Source organism: Microtus oregoni, unplaced genomic scaffold (assembly GCF_018167655.1).
Source record: "Microtus oregoni isolate MIOR12 unplaced genomic scaffold, Mior012 000023F_ref0000262, whole genome shotgun sequence".
NCBI classification, from domain to species: Eukaryota; Metazoa; Chordata; class Mammalia; order Rodentia; family Cricetidae; genus Microtus; species Microtus oregoni.
Window position 1 is genome coordinate 26,396,606 of NW_024543082.1, and position 17,873 is coordinate 26,414,478.

Genomic DNA, 17,873 nt, shown 5'->3' on the forward strand with positions numbered 1-17,873 from the left:
TGCCTTGAGTCTCAGAAGAGACCTTGGACTTTTAGACAGTGTTAATCTCTGGGGACTTCTGAAATTGAACTGCATGCATTTGCATTATGGTATTACCATGAGTCTGTTGCCAGGACGTGGGATGTAGTGGTTTGGATGTGAAATGTCTCTCATGGTCTCAGGAATCTGAGTGGGTGGCATTGTTTGGGGAGGAAGTTCATACTGAGGGCAGACTTTAAAGTTAAAAAGCCCTGTCTATTTCCAGTTTGCTCTCTTGGCGTCATGCTCGAAGTTCAAGATGGAAGCTCTCAGCTTCCCGTTCCTGCAGTCAGGCCTGCTGATTGCTGCCCTGCCACCATCTACTGTCATGGGTTCATCCTGTGGATTCATGAGCCCAAAACAAATGCTCTTTGCAACATATAATGAGTTTAGACAAAGTGTTACTAGTTCACTGTTTTCATCCAAACATCGCTTAGTGCTGCAACATTTATTTGTGTGCCTGTGTCTTGCTATCTGCCCATGAATGATGGAGTTAGCCTCCCCCCCCCTCTCTCTGTCTCTCTCTCTCTCTCTCTCTCTCTGTGTGTGTGTGTGTGTGTGTGTGTGTGTCTGTCTCTCTCTCTCCCCATGCCTGCCTGCCTTTTGTACTGTGAGCTATTTTCTCAACTTTATGGGGAATTTACTTAATTTCATTTTTTATTCAAGAATTTCATACTTGCATACACTATGTTCTGATCAAATCTGTCACCCCTCCTTTCCAGTTCCTCCTCATCCCCACCATCATCTTCCCCTCTCAACTTCATGGGCTTTTTTGTTTTGTTTTTGAGCCAAGGTCTCTGTTTCCCTAGGCTAACCAGAAAACCCTGACCTTTCTGCTCATGCCTCCCGCTGCCTAATATTTTTTAATTGTTATTTTATGTATGTCCTGCATGTATGTCTGTGTACTGCCTGCATGCCTGGTGTCTGCAAAGAGAAGAAGAGGACTTCTGGATTCCGCTGGAACTGAAATTACAGACAGTTGTGACTATGTGCTTTTGAAAAATGTAGAGTCCACCCACAGGAAGCTGAACCTTGCAGAAAATTGTGAGTCATTCTTTTTATCGCGTTTGTATTGTGTTGTGGAGTCATATTTTACCAATAGCACGCATTAAGATATGTTCCTATCTTTTGTTGCCGTGCCTGTGCTTATACATGCATGTGTGCAGGTACAAGTGTAGGGAGGAGCCAAGTGTGGTTTTGGAATGGGGCTACCTGCTTCAGCCTTCTAATAGTTGTTGCTAGCTGGGTTTCCCGCGTTCCCCGCCATGCTTAGGATCGCCGCTGCTTTCATCGCTGCCTTCTCTCCAACTTTCATCTTTTTACTTTATGACAACAGAAAACACAAAGATGACATTTTAAATAGGATTTTCTAATTACAAGCAACTTATGTATGTGTAACTAGACCTTTAATTCCATATCTATAACTTTTTGTCATTTTTGGCTATTTGGGTACATAGTCATGTCATAGGGCCCCTGAAGAAGGGGGCTGGGCCTCTCTACTTCCCCTGCAATATTTGATTTTGGATACTAGAACTGATGATACCACCCAGGCACTAAGGGAGATGAAAACTTTTATTCATGCACACAAATGAAGCTTTCTAGGGAACAGAGAAGGCGAGAAAACAGAGACCCGCTGAAGTGTTCACTGTGTGTCGGCATTAGCAGGAGGGGCTTAATCGATTTGAAATTTGTCAAGGAACCAAAGGTGGTGATCTCTAGGCTTTCTTCTCAGGTAACCCTGATGTGGATTAAACTGGAGTAAAGATGAAAATTTGTGCTCAAATATCAAAAATAGAATGCAGTTCTTTAGTACAAGTCATTTGTCTATTATTGAGTTTTTCATTATGAGTGGAAATTAAATGGTTTATTTTTGCAAAATAATGTTTGTTTTCGATGTGTGTGTTTAACACATTAACTGTATATAACGGGACTCACTGGTTCCCATGTATGCAGATACTGCGCGTTGGTTTATCTATCCCCTCTCTACAACCTTGCTCTCCACCTTCTGGTCATTCTCCTAGTCCCTGACATTCACTTTTCCACGGGAGGCCAGCTCTTTGTTTTTAAATTCCCACATGTGAGAAAAAGCATGGAACACTTGTCTTTTCTGTGTCTGGTTTTCTGTTGTCCTTAACACAATGCCCTCCAGTTCTATCTTTGCAAGTGACAGGATTTCATTTTTAACAGCTCAACAAAACTCTGTGGTCTATGTCTCTCTATATCTATTATTCTGTTGATGCTACCTAAGTTGAGTCCCTCTTAGCTAGAGTTAAGCTTGCCATAAAGGCGAGTAGGCAGGAAACTGGCTCCGTACCCTTTGGATCTGTGCCCAAAGATAGCTGGGTGCAGAGCAGTTCCAGGTTCGGGTTTCTCAGGACTCTCCACTTGCTTTCCAACAACACTCTCACTGAATGTGTGTTCGTTTTCATCTGCATCCTTAGCAGCATATTTGCTGTTTGGGATTTGTTTTTATAACAGGCATTGTAGTTGGTATGAGCTGGGAACTCACTGTAATTTTAGTTTTTATCTCCTTGATGACTGATAGCATTGAACTTGTCTTTCACATACTGACAGACCAGACACATTTTTTTTTATTGAAATGTTTGTTTTTAGCTCATTTGCCCATTTTTAGATGAGCATACTTGGTTTATCTTTCGGTTCATTATATGTTCTAGGCGGTAAATAACCTCACGGATGAAGAGCCAGTGAGGTCACGCACAGGTTTCCAGTTCGATGCAGTCACACTTGTTAGTCTTCAGTTTCGTCTCCCATGTTTGGGATCCTGTTTAGAAATCTATGGCCTCCACCAACACCTTGCAGTTTCCCGTTTCCCCAGCATAGGTTCCGAGCTTCAGGTCTTACGGCCTTGGATCTGTTTGGGGTTGATTTTTAGACTCACTGAGTGACAGGTGTCAAGTTTCAATATTCCGTGTGTAGATACCCAGTTTCCCAAGCAGAGTGTATTAATGAGGATGGTTTTCCCCAATGTGTTTGGTATCTTTGCCAAACCTTGTAATGTAGGTTCATGAATTTGGCTTTTGGTTTCCTGTCCTATTTCCTCAGCCTGTGTCTCTGTTTTTATGTCAGTACCAGACTGTTTTGGTTACTGTGGCTCTGCAGTATGTCTTGAAATCAAGTGTCATGATACTTTTAACTTTGGATATTTTTTTGAATCGATTCATTTGTTCTTTGACAATTTCACACAGGTATATAATGTATGGTGGTCACTCTCTACCCCACACCCTCTGTTCTCTCTTTCCTAGCACTGCAGGGTTCGCCTCCTCCATCCCTTCCAGTCCCTTACTAATCCCTGACTTCTGGTGTTTTGTGAGACATTTAGCTTAAGCAGGGCCCTCTGTGCAAACATTGGGTTGGACTTGTTCTTCAGAGCCCGGTGGAGTCACCAGTGAGTACACAGCTGAAGGCAAAGGCTCTTCCTCTCCCCGAATCTATCAGGAGCAAGTATTTCCAGGCTGAAGGCCAGGGCCCAAGTCCCTCTTTGATCCAGAGGGGTTGATGGGCCCATTCTTGTGCCAGTCCAAAGTGGGCATCCACAACTGCCTTGAGTTTAGGCTCACAATGACGGTCTTCCTTAGATGACATTTCATAGCCCTTCTCCTCCCCTCTTCAAGGGGTCCTGAAACTTAGAAGGGTTTAGGGATGAACTCTCAGCCTCTGTATTCGCTCACTCAGGACAGTTCCGCATTGATGACTCAAGACCGCGCTGGCTCTCTGTGCTTCTACATCATCTTCAGAATTGCCTTTTCTAAATTTGTGATGAACGTCACTGGTATTTAGGAGACTACACTGAAGTCACACGTTGCTGATGGTGATATTAATTCTTTCAACCTAAGAACACATAATGTTTTTCTACCTTTTAGGATCTTCAATTTCTTTCTTCAGGGTTTGATAACTTTTGTTTCCAAGTTCTTTCACTTCTTCCTCACTTTATTCTTAAGGTGTGTGCACACATGTATGTGTGTGCATTTTGAGGACAGAATTACTTCTCTGATTTCTCCACAAATTATCAGTATTGTAGAAAACCAACTGATTGCTGTTGTTTCTGCGGCCGTGAGTGGTAAACCGCAGAGCTCAACAAACCCACATTCGAGTTTATTAGGGAAAGGCAGGATCGTGGAAGTCTCGCTGCTGTGCTTTCAGTAGCCTTCTCTCTGCTGCTGTGCCTCTGCTGTGCCCTACTGTGCTGTCTCTGTGCCTCCTCACGGCTATCAGCAGCCCTCTCCCTGTACCTCTGGTGTGAGTGTGCTGTTCTGCTGCTGTGCCCCCAGTGTCGCCTCAACACTTGCTGTCAGCGGCCTAACACACAACCTCAACAGTGCGAGGCAGCTCCGGTGGAGGGGACAGGTGTCGAGAACACTGCTGCAGAGGCTGCAGCTCTGATGCACTGAGACTGCGTGAGCGGGGGGCAGGGGTACAATTGCCAGCTGAAGAAAGCTATATGCATATACATAGACATATGTATTATATGTAATTTTAGGTAAATAAGCAATATGATTCCTAATGACTTTTTCAGGCACTTTATTACTATAAATTAAATTTATTCATTTACTTTACATCCTGATTTAAGCTTCCCCTTCATCCTCTCCTCCCAACCCCTCCCTCCAATTCACTCTTCCTCAGCCTCCTTTAGAAAGGGGCAGGCCTCCCATTGGTGCCAACAAAGCATGGCCTATCAAATTGAAGTAGAACTAAGCTCCTCCCCTTGTATTAAGGCTGAGCAAGGCAACCCGGTATGAGGAATAGGTTCCTGGAATCCAGCCAAAGTGTTAGGGACAAGACCTGCTTCCACCAAGTAGTGGAAGGAGTCCAAAAGCAGATGAGGCTACACAAGTGTCACACATATGTAGAGGGCCTAGGTGGGTCCCATGCAGGCTCCCCAGCTGTTGGTTCAGAATCTGTGAGCTCCTATCAGCTCAGGTTAGTTGTTTCTGTGGGTTTCCTTAGGGTAACCTTGACATCTGCATCCCCTATCCCTCTCCCCCCACCCCCTGCTCTTAAAATTCTTCCTCCCTCTCTTCAACCGGATTCCCTAAGTTAGGCCCAGAGCTTGCCTGTGGATCTCTGCATCTGTTTTTATCAGTCACTGGATGAAGGCTCTCTGGTGACAATTAAAATAGTCATCAATCTGATTACAGAAGAAGGCCAATTCAGGCACCCTCTCTCTCCACTACTGCTAGGAGTTATAGCTGCAGTCATCCTTGTAGATTCATGGGAGTTTCCCTTGTACAAGGTTTCTTAAAATCTGATCTTAAAATGCTATCCTCCCGCTTCATCAAGACATCTCTTTAATTACTCTCCCCTTCCACCCACCCCCAACCTGATCGCTCATGTTCCCATCCCCAGAGGCCCCCAGTCTACCAAGGAGATCTCTTCTATTCCCCTTCCTAGGGAAATCTGTGCATCTCTGTGCTGTGGGACAAAGGTCTCTACCCTGTCACTTGTATTTTAAATAAATGCTGATTGGCCAATAGCCAGGCAGGAAGTAGAGGCAGGGCAACAAGAATTCTGGGAAGAGAGAAATTTCAGTCTGCAGTCATCACCCAGAGAGGAAGCCAAACACAGAGCAAGCAAGATGTGACTGCCTTGCCGAAAAAGGTACCAAGCCACATGGCTAACACAGACAAGTATTATGGGGTAATATAAGTTATAAGAGTTAATAAGAAGCCTGAGCTACTAAGCCAACCATTTTATAATTATTGTAGACCTCTGTGTGTTTCTTTGGGACCAAATGGCTGCAGAACCAGGCAGGACAGAAAAATCTGGTCAACAGATGTGGGACCTGGTGGGACGGAAACTTCAGTCCCCCTTTGCACCCTTCTTGTTACCTCGTCTCTCTGGAGCTGTGCCTCCAGATTTCCTGATGTCATTATTTTCAACAGCTGAGTAGTATTCTATTGTATAATTGTACCACATTTTCTTTGTCCATTCCTTGGTTGAGGGGTATCTAGGTTGTTTCCAGGTTGTGACTATTACAAATGAACATAGCTGAGCAAGTGTCCTTGTGGTAGATTGCACATCGTTTGGGTATATGCCTAAAATTGGTACTGCTGGGTCTTGTGGTCGATTGATTCCCAATTTTCTGAGGAACTTCCATATTGATTTCCAAAGTGGCTGTACAAGTTTGCACTCCTATCAGCAGTGGAGGAGTTTTCCCTTGCTCCACATCCTCACCAGCATAAGCTGTCACTTGTGTTATTGATCTTAGCCATTCTGACATGTGTAAGATGGACTCTAAGAGACATTTTGATTTGCATTTCCCTGAGGACTAAGGATATTGAACATTTCTTTAAATGTATCTCAGCCATCTGAGAATCTTCTATTGAGAATTTGGTTTAGATCTGTACCCTATTTTTTAATTGGATTATTTGGTGTGTTAATGTCTAGTTTCTTGAGGTCTTTTTATATCTTGTTGATCAGTCCTTGTTTTCAGGTTATTTTACCTCCCTCCTTCTCCCAGTTAGTCACACCTCCTTATTTTCCACGTTTCTGTTCAAACTACTTTAATCCTGTTATTTCCCTCTTTATCACCCCCCTGCCACACACACACCCCAGGGTTCCTTTTTGCTTCCTTGGCTCCTGTGGCTACTCTAGGTTATAGACTCATATCTGAAGATTTGAATTAGGAGCCACAGATGAGTGAGAACATGTTTGTCTTTCCAGAACTAGATTATCTCAATGTAATCTTTTCTTGTACCATCCATTTGTCAGCAGACGTCATGTCTTTTTATTTAAAGTTGCATAGTATTCCATAGTATATTGCATAGCATATAATCATCAGTTGAAGGGCATTTGTTTAGAGCAGGAATGAACACAGCCGAGCAGATACCTGTATAGTATAGTAGGATGCCACGTCCTCTGGGCAAGGAGTAGTATGACTGGGTCATGTGGTAGGTTTATTTTTAGCATTTCCAGAGGGGCTGGACCAGTCTACAATCCCAGCACAGTGAGTGAGGATCCCCTTTCCCCAGATCAGTTGTTTTGTTGCTCTTTGCCTTTCTGATGAGGGTGAGATAATCTCAAACTTGTTTTGATTTGCATTTCCCTTGCTGCAGTGATGATCATTTTTTTGAGATATATCTTAGTCATTTTTATTTCTTCTTTTGAGAACTCTCTATTTAGATCACAAGCCTATTTTTTTGAATGGATCATTTGGTCATTTTCTTCATATATTCTGGGTATTAATCCTCATTCAGATGTGCAGGTGGCAGAGTCTCCCATTCTATGGATTTCTTTACCCGGCTGATTATGTGTGTGTGTGTGCATGTGCGTGTGCATGCACCTCAAGGGATAAAGCAGTTCCTGGAAGTCCCTGGCTATAATCCCATCATCTAAGAGCAGAGTAGTCAGGACAGAGTTTGAGGCCATCTTCTGCCCCCTCACCCCTCCCTAAACATACCTATCCAACTCTGTCTAATAAAGCTGGTCTCTCTCTCTCTCTCTCTCTCTCTCTCTCTCTCTCTCTCTCTCTCTCTCTGGTGAATGGGGGGAGGAGTTGAGACATGGTTTCTTAGTGTAGCTTTGGTGCCTGTCATGGAACTAGCTCTTGTTAGACCAGTCTGGCCTTGAATTCAGAGATCCACCTGCCTCTACCTCCCGAGGGCTGGGATTAAAGGTGTGCGCCACCACTGCCCAGCTGAAGCAGGTATCTCTTCCCATCATGATTAACATATACATAAAATCATCTGATAATATGTATATGATAAACAGTATAATAAACTGTTCTTAAATGAGAAAACTAAATAAAGGAGAAAGGCTTCTGATACTCTTAGACCAAAAAGATTATTTTAAAAAGCAAAAATATTGATATAAGGTTCTAATAAATTTATTTCAACAGCAAAAACTATCAGTTGGAGTATACAAATACATGTTTTGAGCCTTACTATTCTCTCCACATCTCAAACACAGACAGAGGCCCTAGAAGGGCTGATAAGGGGCATTTTCCTGGCCTGGCAGAGTTAGGTTCAACTGCAACCAATATCCCTGACAGGACAAAAATTCTTATGGGGAATGGCTCATTTAAGAGTATTCCAAACATGTCCATTGTGGGAACTGTCAAGAAAAAGAGCGAGTGACAACAGTTCATGACAATCCATTTCTAGGCTCCTCTCGTACGTCTATCTTACAGAGTTCGACCTATTTTTGAGTTTTAAAGTCTACTTCAGGAGTCTTTATTGGACAAAAAGGTCATACACTCTGTATAGCTCTAATGTACGGGAACCACCACTGCCTGACTCTAGGAGGTTACATCACAGTGCAGAGTCCTTGGAGGAAGAAAATGCCCTGAGGCCACAGCTCCACTTTTAACCACTCTACCCAAAGTGCTAAGTGCATTTTCAAGCATATTCTGAGACTGTTTTGAGCTACAATAAATTAGGAAAGGCAAATTCATAGATACGAAGGGTGAGAATAGCTATTAAATCTCCCCTCAAAATCTGAAGAGACTGCAGGGACTAGACCTTGGTCCACACAGAAACTGACTACAGAACTGATCATTTAAGTGCATCCTGACTTGACAGCTGATGTTCATGAGGTGGACAGAAGGGCAGTCTCTGAGCTAAGTAAGTGATTATATCTGCACAGGCTGGACCCGGTCACCTGCGCCATCAGACATCGAAGTCCTCCAGCTGTCCCCAACTGGACCCGGTCACCTGCGCCATCAGACATCGAAGTCCTCCAGCTGTCCCCAACTGCCACCTATTTTCACTTTCACTTTCAGCTTCACAGAAAGTTTTATAGCATGTTCCATTTCATTCTTGACAATCTGAGCTACCTACAAAGAAAAGGGGTTAATAAAGGCTGCCCAGTCCACAGATGTTTCCCAGTTCACCCACTGAGAAAGGGATAAGCCTTACTGGCGCTCTGTATTCAGTGGTATTTAAATAAATCAGGTATAGAGACTGCCCTGCTCTCATGAGCAGCTCAGAACTTGGAAACCCTCAGAGCAAGCCCGACTTTTGGCTATTGTTTCCCAGTCAATCATCTCTGCATCAGGGTCCCCTTACATTCAGTCAGCTGAGCATAGTTAGCTTTTCTCCCTGTAGGGACTCAACATTTACAGCCAGCCTGTGCTACAGCAGGTCCAAATACACCACACATGGCAAAGGACCAGTCCTCCTGACCCCTCCATCTGCTGCCTACAGAATGGACAGTGTACGCAAACATACCTGAACAACATCCTCTTCTGCCACTTCATATAAAAGCTCGTCATGAAGTTGAAGGATGAAGAAGCCGCCTCTCATAGGACAAAACATCCCTTTAAGTTTTCTCTTTGGCAACAATCCTGCCCCAAGAAAAATAGAAAACTACTTTGTTCTTAATAATTTTGAAAACATGGCATTGTAACTAATATACTGAAACACATAGGACTTGGAACTGTCAGGAGAACTGAAGCTGGCAGCTCCCTAGCCTTACCAACAGGGGAACTCAAACCCCCAATAACATGCAGAAAGAAGAAATAGACGGAATATCAGGAGCTCATCCTAAGACTTCTCCAGCCTGTTTCTCCTGAGTATCCAGCCTCTTCTCTTCCCATGGATTCCTTCACCCGATGCGTGGCAGCACCAGGTGGCATAGGGCCCGAGCACTACTCCAGGCAAGAGTCAATTCTTTGTTTTTGAGACAGGGTTTCTCTGTAGCTTGGAGCCTGTCCTAGAACTCAATCTGTAGACCAGGCTAGCCTTGAACGCACATAGAATCTTCCTGTCTCTGTCTTCACAGTGCTGAGATAAAGTGCATGCACCACCACTGCCTAGCTTCAGAGTCAATTCCCTTTTTAAAAAATGTTTTTCCACACAATTTTGTTCATTACTTCTATTGCTAAGATTTTTTAAAATTCACCTATTTTTTTTAAAAAAAAAACTATCTTTTCTCATTTTACATACCAATCCCAGTTCCCACTTCTTCCCCTCCAGACTGATGACTATCTTAAATGTCATCATAGAACCTTCATCCAGCAGAGTCAATTCTTAGCAGGCTATGTTTCAAAAGGGCTTTCCTGGTGCCTTGATGTGGTTAGATATGTCGCACAGAACCCGTGTTTTCCTGACGAACTGTGCTCTCTGGACATTTGCAAACCTAGGTCCACATGGGAACTCAGTACATTTGTTAGTACCATGAATTGCAGGTTAGAGTGTGTCCATTTAATAGCAAGGATCTGGATTTCCAGCCATCTTGCAGGTCAGTGTCTAGTAAAGTGGTGAAGAAGCCCTGTCCTAGGCTCAACTCCTTTCCCTAACCAGCAGGGCCGACGGCAGACTGGCTCCCTCAGAGCAACGGCATCTCCCGTGTGCTCCCGCGTCACAGCAGTCCTTCCTTCCTGGCATAGACATTTCCTACTTATCCTTCATGCCCAGCAACAAGTTTCCCCTTCCGCTAACATCTGCACTTCTGCCATAAAGTCCTGTAAGTGCACCGATGGTCTGTAGCCTGAGTTTGCTCAGAGGTAGCTTGAGAACCAAGACATCTAAGCTGTCTGTGTGCCAGCCTGGCTGAAATTTACCTGCTCCATGGTGCCCACTAACCACAGGGACTATCTTTGATTCTCAACCTGTGATTCTCTGATCTGTGGTTCTCAACCTGTGGGTCATGACTCCTCTGGGGTCAAATGATTCTGCCACAGGGGCCACATATCAGAAATCTTTCATATCAGATATTCACATTACAATTCATACGGTAGCAAAATTAAAGTTACAAAGGAACACTGACAATCATTTTATGGTTTGGGTCACAGCCTTGGGGAACTGAGAAGCACTGGTCCAGATGCTCTCGTTTTTCTCTGTACTGATCATCTCACCATTTCCCCTGGCTCCAGGCTTCTGACCCAGAGTGCGGCAAGTGAGTTTCTAGTCCTCTGTGTCCTCTGCCTTGTTGGGAATCACTGTCCCTTTATAGCTCCTAGCACTCAGCATGACACCATCTTCAGGGACAACCCCAGGCACACAGGTGCAGCTGTGAGTCCTGCTGGCATGGCTCTCCTGCGAGTCACACAGCTGTTTATTCAGGGGATGCAGTGTTGCTAGAGGATTTTACATTCAACCCATAGGTTACAAACATCTACTTCTAAATCTCTACATAGTTTCTGTAAACTATACAAAGCTCTTCTAGAAGCAGCAAATTCCATCCTGAACTGTTGCTATTAATTTTTTCTGCCCAGGGCCAGCAGCTTACCCTTGCCCTGAGTGCCCTAAACCTCAGCTTTCTCCAAGGAAATTAAAACCAAGGCTGTGGCCATGGACTGACGCCTCACTCGCACTGACACGAGGTAGTGGGAGTGAAAGCATGGACATGTAACAGACGTGGGGGAAGCAAAGCTTTCTCCAGGAAACAAGGCACAGAACCTGAAAAGACCTTGAAAATAACAACAGCAACGACAGAAGCAAAGAGGACAGCATTAGCAAAAGACTATGTGGTAAGGTCACCTCAGAGAGCACTGGGGTCACAAACAGGAACGTCATCAAGGTCCTAACTGTGCTCTGGAGCCACAGAGGACTCCTGACTCCTGCATGTGCAGTCAGACTGACTTCCTACAGCACCCTAGCTGCTTTTGCTGGGTTTGCCTTTTTGGTTATCTCTCATAAATCAACAGCAAGGCAAACAGTGGTCTTGGGATAGGGCACAAATCCCCACGTCATGGGAAATACATGAGCATCCTAAGACTTGGAGTTTATCATTGTAGACTTCATAGAGGACACAGGACATGTGATACAAAAAGCCAGGTGGTAGTGACACATGTCTTTAATCCCAACACTCAGGAGGCAGAGACAGATGGATATCTGAGTTCAAGGCCAGCCTGGTCTACAAAGTGAGTTCAGGGACAACCAATGTTGTTACACAGAGAAACCCTGTCTCGAAAAACCAAAAACAATCAAAGAAAAAAAAACACCTCAAAGTGGTACAGAAGCAGGAATCCATCTTTTTACAAGTCAGGCATTAAAGAGACTAATAGAAATGCAAAATAGAGTACCCCATGACTGATTTTCCTCTGATCCAAAAAAGACATACTTTCATAAAAACTTGTTACTTATGTGTTAAAACATGGTATGCTTATTGTTTTAAAGGCTGACTTTTGGGTATGTGTGTGTGAATGCAGGCTTCTGAGGAGGTCAGAGGTGTTGATTCCCCTGCAGCTGGAGTTACATGCCATTGTGAGCCTTCTGATGTGGGTGCTGCGAACTGAACTGAAGTCCTCTGCAAGAGCAGTGTGCACTCTTAACCTCTGAACCATCTCTTCAGCGTCCCTCTTTTGAAAGGTTTATTTTTAATTATATTATTGTTTAAAAAATGTTAAAGCAAGCTTGAAAATAATCTAATTTCCAATGAGGTAACTATAGCATATATGATCTCTCTATATAACAACTCCTTGGCATCATTAATTTCCAAGAGTATAAAGGCATCTGGCACCAAAATATTTGAGGATTCCTAGAAGTAAAATATAAAATACACCCTCCCCATACCCCCCTTTTGGGTGCAAATATTTTCACCATGTTAGATCTGGCAAGTGCCTAGTTGGCAGACAAACCTGTTCGGCCATTCTGGAGCATGCTTTCCCGATGACCATGGGATTTGAAGGCTGAATAGAAGGTCTCTAATTGCTTCTGAATGTTAACTGTGGCTGTTTTGACAATATCAGCAGCTGATCCTTGGACTGTAGTGTTGATGGCCTGACGTTCAGCCTATAAAAAACAGGTGCTTAAGGATGAGTCAACATGGCCTCACATTGGGCCTCAGTACTCACAAATCAGTGGTCATGTCTACAGCCAGAATTCTAGACTGAGATGTGACCCAGGACACCAACAGGGAAGTCTCATCCTAAAATAGCAATCCTTAGCCCACCCTTCTGTGCCTTCCACATGAGACTAGACTGAGCATCAGGTTGGATTGTTTTGGTTTAAAAATCTTCAACGCTCAGTTAGGGTCCCCCTGCTCTGCTGCGCTTAGAATGCTGCCATTTATTCTAGAAGAGCTAGAGCCTTGAGGCTCTTTACAAACTTCACTCTAAAGATTTATTCCTAAAAATACTCTTGATTCTAAATAAACATAAGAATATTCTTTGTAACACACGTTTGACATTTCCTAGACCAATGGCTCCCTCATCCCCCACAAATTCTAGCCAGAAGGCCTGAGTAGGCCCCAAGTATTAAATTATACCTTCCCTGAAATAATTGCTACCGGTCAACTGTAGAACAAGAGAGGAGGGATCTTGGTTTAATATCCAGGGGCAACTTGCTCACAAATACTAGTTCTGGTGCCCCTAACGGCTTGTGAAATGGCAAGAGTCTCTTTAAGGAAGGCAGTCAATGTCAGTGGAGCTAAGTGTTCCTCTGAAGATGCTATACCCAAGCTCTAAAGTATATTCAACATCTGCTCAAGAGATTAACTGTTGATAAAGTGACATGTTGATAAAAGTACATTCCCTCTGTATGTTATGAATATGTTTTATTACCATTGGTTAATAAAGAATCAGTTTCTGCTTATGGCAGGGCAGAATAAAGCCAAGTGGGAAATCCGAACAGATATATAGAGACAGTAGTCGGAGTTAAAGAGACACCATGTAGCTGCCAAAGGAGAGGATGCAGGAACCTTACCAGTGGGTCACAGCCCTGTGGTCACACACAGATTAATAAAAATGGGTTAAGATATAAGAGTTAGTGAGAAGCCTGAGCTAATAGGCCAAACAGTGTTGTAATTAATAGAGTTTCTGTTTGATTATTTGGGTCTGGAAGGCCAGGAAACGAACAAGCGGTCTCCATTTGCAGTAAAGCTATTGTGAACTCTAAAGAATGACTGGGTTTCAGAGGGTCACCACTCTGCCTCTGTGAAACCAGCCATCTCTGTGCAGTAGGCTGCATAACTGTCATTGCTGCCTTTCTCACTCATTACACACAGGAGTTTGTTTTCTTGACTAAAGGCAACTTAAAGAATGAGTTTACGTGGCTGATACCAGGCTTCTGTTTATCACTGTGGGTGAGACAAGGTAGGAAGGCAAAACACAGTCAAGACCAGAGGGAGAATACATGTATGGACTTTGTTTGCTTGCTTTCACCCTGCTTCCTCCTGTCTTATATAGTTCAGGACCCCTCTGCCTAGAGAATGGTGACACTCTCAATGGTCTTGGTCTTTCTACATCAATTAACAATCAAGACACTCTCTATAGCCATACCCACAGACCAACCTAATCTAGGCAATTTTTTAAAAGGGAGAAACCAAGGGAAAAAATAGTCCTGGCATTGGAAGACACTCTTTCTCTTCGAGTAATCAAAAGATTCCATAAGCAGCAGCCAGAAGGTGTGGAAAGCTGACAAGATATAATAGGCTTTAGGGGCTTGGGGAATCATATCTGGGACCAGGAACAAACTAGTAGAAGAGGCCTGGTAAACTATTGGGGTGCAATAGAAAGCCAACACTTTCTTTCTCTCTTTCTCTCTCTCTCTCTCTCTCTCTCTCTCTTTCAGCTGGGGGAGGGAAGGAGAACCAACAGGAATGAAGACGGGCTTTTGCCTGGCTTGACTGATGCCCGAATGTTCAACCCCAGCATTGGGGAAAGGTGTTTTTTTATCACTAGTCACCACGGCTAGTAGTACGCTGAAGTCTGAGTGGGCAGATGTTTACACTAAACTGTGCCATCACTCCAGAAGCCCTTTTGAAAACTGATGGCCAACTCTGCTGAAAAATACATGTCAAAACTCAGAGAAATTTCAACATACATGGGCTTTATGATAAGGATTGTTGTCTTTGATTCCTGGCAAATATCTACGTCTTCCCAAAATGGTCTGAACAAATCCATCTCTTCTACAGTTCTTCACTGTGTCCCTCATGAAATGATTAATTCCTGCAAAGAAAATACAGAAACAATTACAACCACAGTCCACCCTCTGTGTCATTGCTTGTTTCAATACAACAAACCCACCATGCCTCCTGGTTCTTGTTCTGACTGTTCATCGCAGCCCGTGCTCTGTCACAGAGTGCCACTGCTAGATCTTCTGTGTCCCTCTACCTTCTAACCTATGAAGGGCCTTACTTGCAGGTGTCCTGTCCGTGCGATCCTGAAAGTGGGGTTCCTAGTCTCTTCCCCTCTCTCCTTCTTTATATCTTACTCCTGCTTCTAAATTTCAACTCCAAGTTTAGGAGTTCACGGTCATCTAGAAATGCACAGCCCTAAACCCAGACACAGACATACAGCTTGCAGAAAGCGGGCGGCATCTGAAACACCTCAGTGGATCCCCTCTGAAGACATGCTGTGAGTCTAACCCAGCAATGTCAGTCCTTTTACTTACTTAGAACAAAGCCTTCTATCTTTGCAAGTATCAAAGCGACTTTCACTAAAATTTGAGGGGGAAAAATAAAAATCCAGACACAAAGGGTAGTAAAATAAAAAAATTTAAAAAGGTGCCTATAGTAAGTATCTTAACCCAACAGTAGGTGCTATTGAGCACAAACTGCCAAACTGGTGACCAGATCCACTGAGGATTACGTCACTCTCCCTTGTGGGCCCAACAGAGGATCAATACTACTTCCAGATGCCTTTCCTCTCCCCTCTACATCAAGGACAGGGATCGATCCACAAACTAGAGTGGACACTGCACTGGAAGATCTGAGAAGGTGAGAAATAAATACATTTCCCTTCCTAATGGCTGCTCTCTGCCGAGCATGTGGGAAGGAACTTGAGCTCTGTGAGAACATGAGTCGGTCTCTCATTCAACACTATTTCTACAAGGCCCATGACTGTTTCAAACATGATGAGTTATCTACAAAGCAGAGCAACCATGACTTTCAACAGCAAGTCTCTAGGACCAAGATTCCTAGGTTCAGAGTGTAAAAAGTGAGGCTTAGGTTCAGAGAAGGGCCAAGGTTCGAGTTGTCCATGAAAGACCCTTTTATCACTCCATAGCCTTCCATTTCTGCCTCTGCCTTTCTCCAACAGGGCTTCTGGTACATGGTCAGTAGCTTTTTGAGCAGCATGACTTCAGTCTTGCAGAGAGAAAAACAAAGCAATGTTTTCTGTAACAGGAGGAGCAGGCTGTCTGTTGGGGTTTCTGTCCTGCCCAGTTCCAGCAGCCGGCAAGTCCCAAAGAAAATCACACAGAGGTCTCCATAAGATTATAAACTGACTGGCCCATTAGCTCAGGCTTCTTATTAGCTCTTGTAGCTTATATTAACCCATTATTCTTACCTATGTTAGCCACATGGCTCAGTACCTTTTTGAGCAGAGCAGATCACATCCTGCTTCTTCGGTGGTCTCGGTAAGACTCCCGAGGGAGCTTCCTTCTTCCCAGAATACTCCTGTTCTCATTTCCCCGCCTCTACTTCCTGTCTGGCTACTGGCCAATCAGCATTTATTTAAAACATAATTGACAGAATAAAGAATTGTCCCCTACCACAATATAGAGCCCTCATCAGCACAAGCTTTGCTTTGTCAGGGGCCACTGATTGACCCCCTTTCTTTCTTTCTTTCTTTCTTTCCTTCCTTCTTTCTTTCTTTCCTTCCTTCCTTCCCTTCTTCCTTCTTTCCTCCTCCTCCTTCCTCTCTCTCTTTTTTCCCTCTCTCTCTTCCTCCTCTCATATATTACATCCCAACTGCAGTTTTCCCTCCCTCCTCTCCTTCCAGTCCCTCTCCCTCACCTCCTGATCTTCTGTATCTTAGTGAAGTACAGAACATGACTACATCCATTTGTCTAGAAACAAATAAGCCAGGCAGAGGTAGCGCATGCATTTAATCCCAGCACTTGGGAGGCAGAGGCAGACGAATCTCCGTTAGTTAGAGGCTAGCCTGGTGTACAAGAGCTAGTTCCAGGACAAGCTCCAAAACTACAGAAAAACCCTGTCTCAAAAAAATAAGAGAGAGAATTTAAGGTACCCAAACTGCTCTATAACAGTTACTCAGAGTTCATAAGTATTTTACTATCAATCTAAAGCTAACTAAACCCAAATTAAGTCAGTGTCCATATTTTGGGGAAGGCACAGTATACAGCACGACAGCAAGTATGCCTGATAGTACATCTAACTCTCCTTTCTTGAAACAGGCTGATCTTAATGAATAAAGCAATAATGATAATAATGCATTCTATTTGCCCTCAATAATTCCTGACCAAAACTTCTGATTAACAGAGATTTTAGTAAATTTCTGTAATATTAAGTTAATTAATGTGGTGAGTAGCTACAAGAGCCTTAGTTTAGACGTCTTACCTGTATATCTGGACTTGAAAGATTCAATGTAGCAAGCTGCATCATTTTCTTGAATGCCCATCTGTTCTCCTAAAGATTTAGCTCCCATCCCATATATGATTCCATAGCAAATCTGAAAGGAGGCATCACACTCAGTTAGCTAAGCTCATAACTACACAAAGTGTAAACACACATGTTCACTAGGACTGATACCTGGTGAACTCTTTACTTCATAGTGAGCACAGACACAATTAGATCAGTTCTGGACCCACAGAAATGGGTACTCAGCAAACATTTGTTTTGCCTCTGAGCATTACTTTGTGTGCATGTGAAAATACAAGCAAATTTGAATGGGGGAAGGAAGCAGTTCAAACTAGGAAGATTGCTTTCTGTTTGTTCTTTGTCCACCACCATTCCTTAGCGTGTCTCAGGAGTGTCTGCTGAGGAAGTGCCTAGAAGTCTTCGAAGCAAGTTTTACAAATATACCTCTCCTTGCCCATGGATAAGCACAAACAATTTGATAATAGGAGAAACTTCACTGGAAAAGAAACACCTACAACTCACAGTTGCCTACAGTCTCACATTTCATAAAGTGCAAAATTCACTGAGGTTAAATATAAACCTTCTGGGTCAATCTTGGAAGTGGTGGATGGGAATGAGCTACTTAGTTAACA

The 17,873-nt window shown here is 43.5% G+C and overlaps 1 protein-coding gene across 2 annotated transcripts in view; it reads right to left on the reverse strand.

Moving 5' to 3' along the window:
- Window positions 1-7,894: 7,894 nt before the first annotated feature.
- The window catches only part of Polq (DNA polymerase theta), a 73,055-nt gene continuing 63,076 nt past the window's right edge, over window positions 7,895-17,873 (reverse strand). For both annotated transcript variants that reach the window (XM_041673161.1, XM_041673160.1), the window contains 5 exons: window positions 17,221-17,332; window positions 14,742-14,866; window positions 12,557-12,710; window positions 9,204-9,319; window positions 7,895-8,809 (listed from right to left, as the gene is read on the reverse strand). In XM_041673161.1, coding sequence (XP_041529095.1) covers window positions 8,696-8,809; window positions 9,204-9,319; window positions 12,557-12,710; window positions 14,742-14,866; window positions 17,221-17,332 — 621 coding nt within the window. In that variant the 3' untranslated portion in view covers window positions 7,895-8,695. The remainder of the gene's footprint in view (window positions 8,810-9,203; window positions 9,320-12,556; window positions 12,711-14,741; window positions 14,867-17,220; window positions 17,333-17,873) is intronic.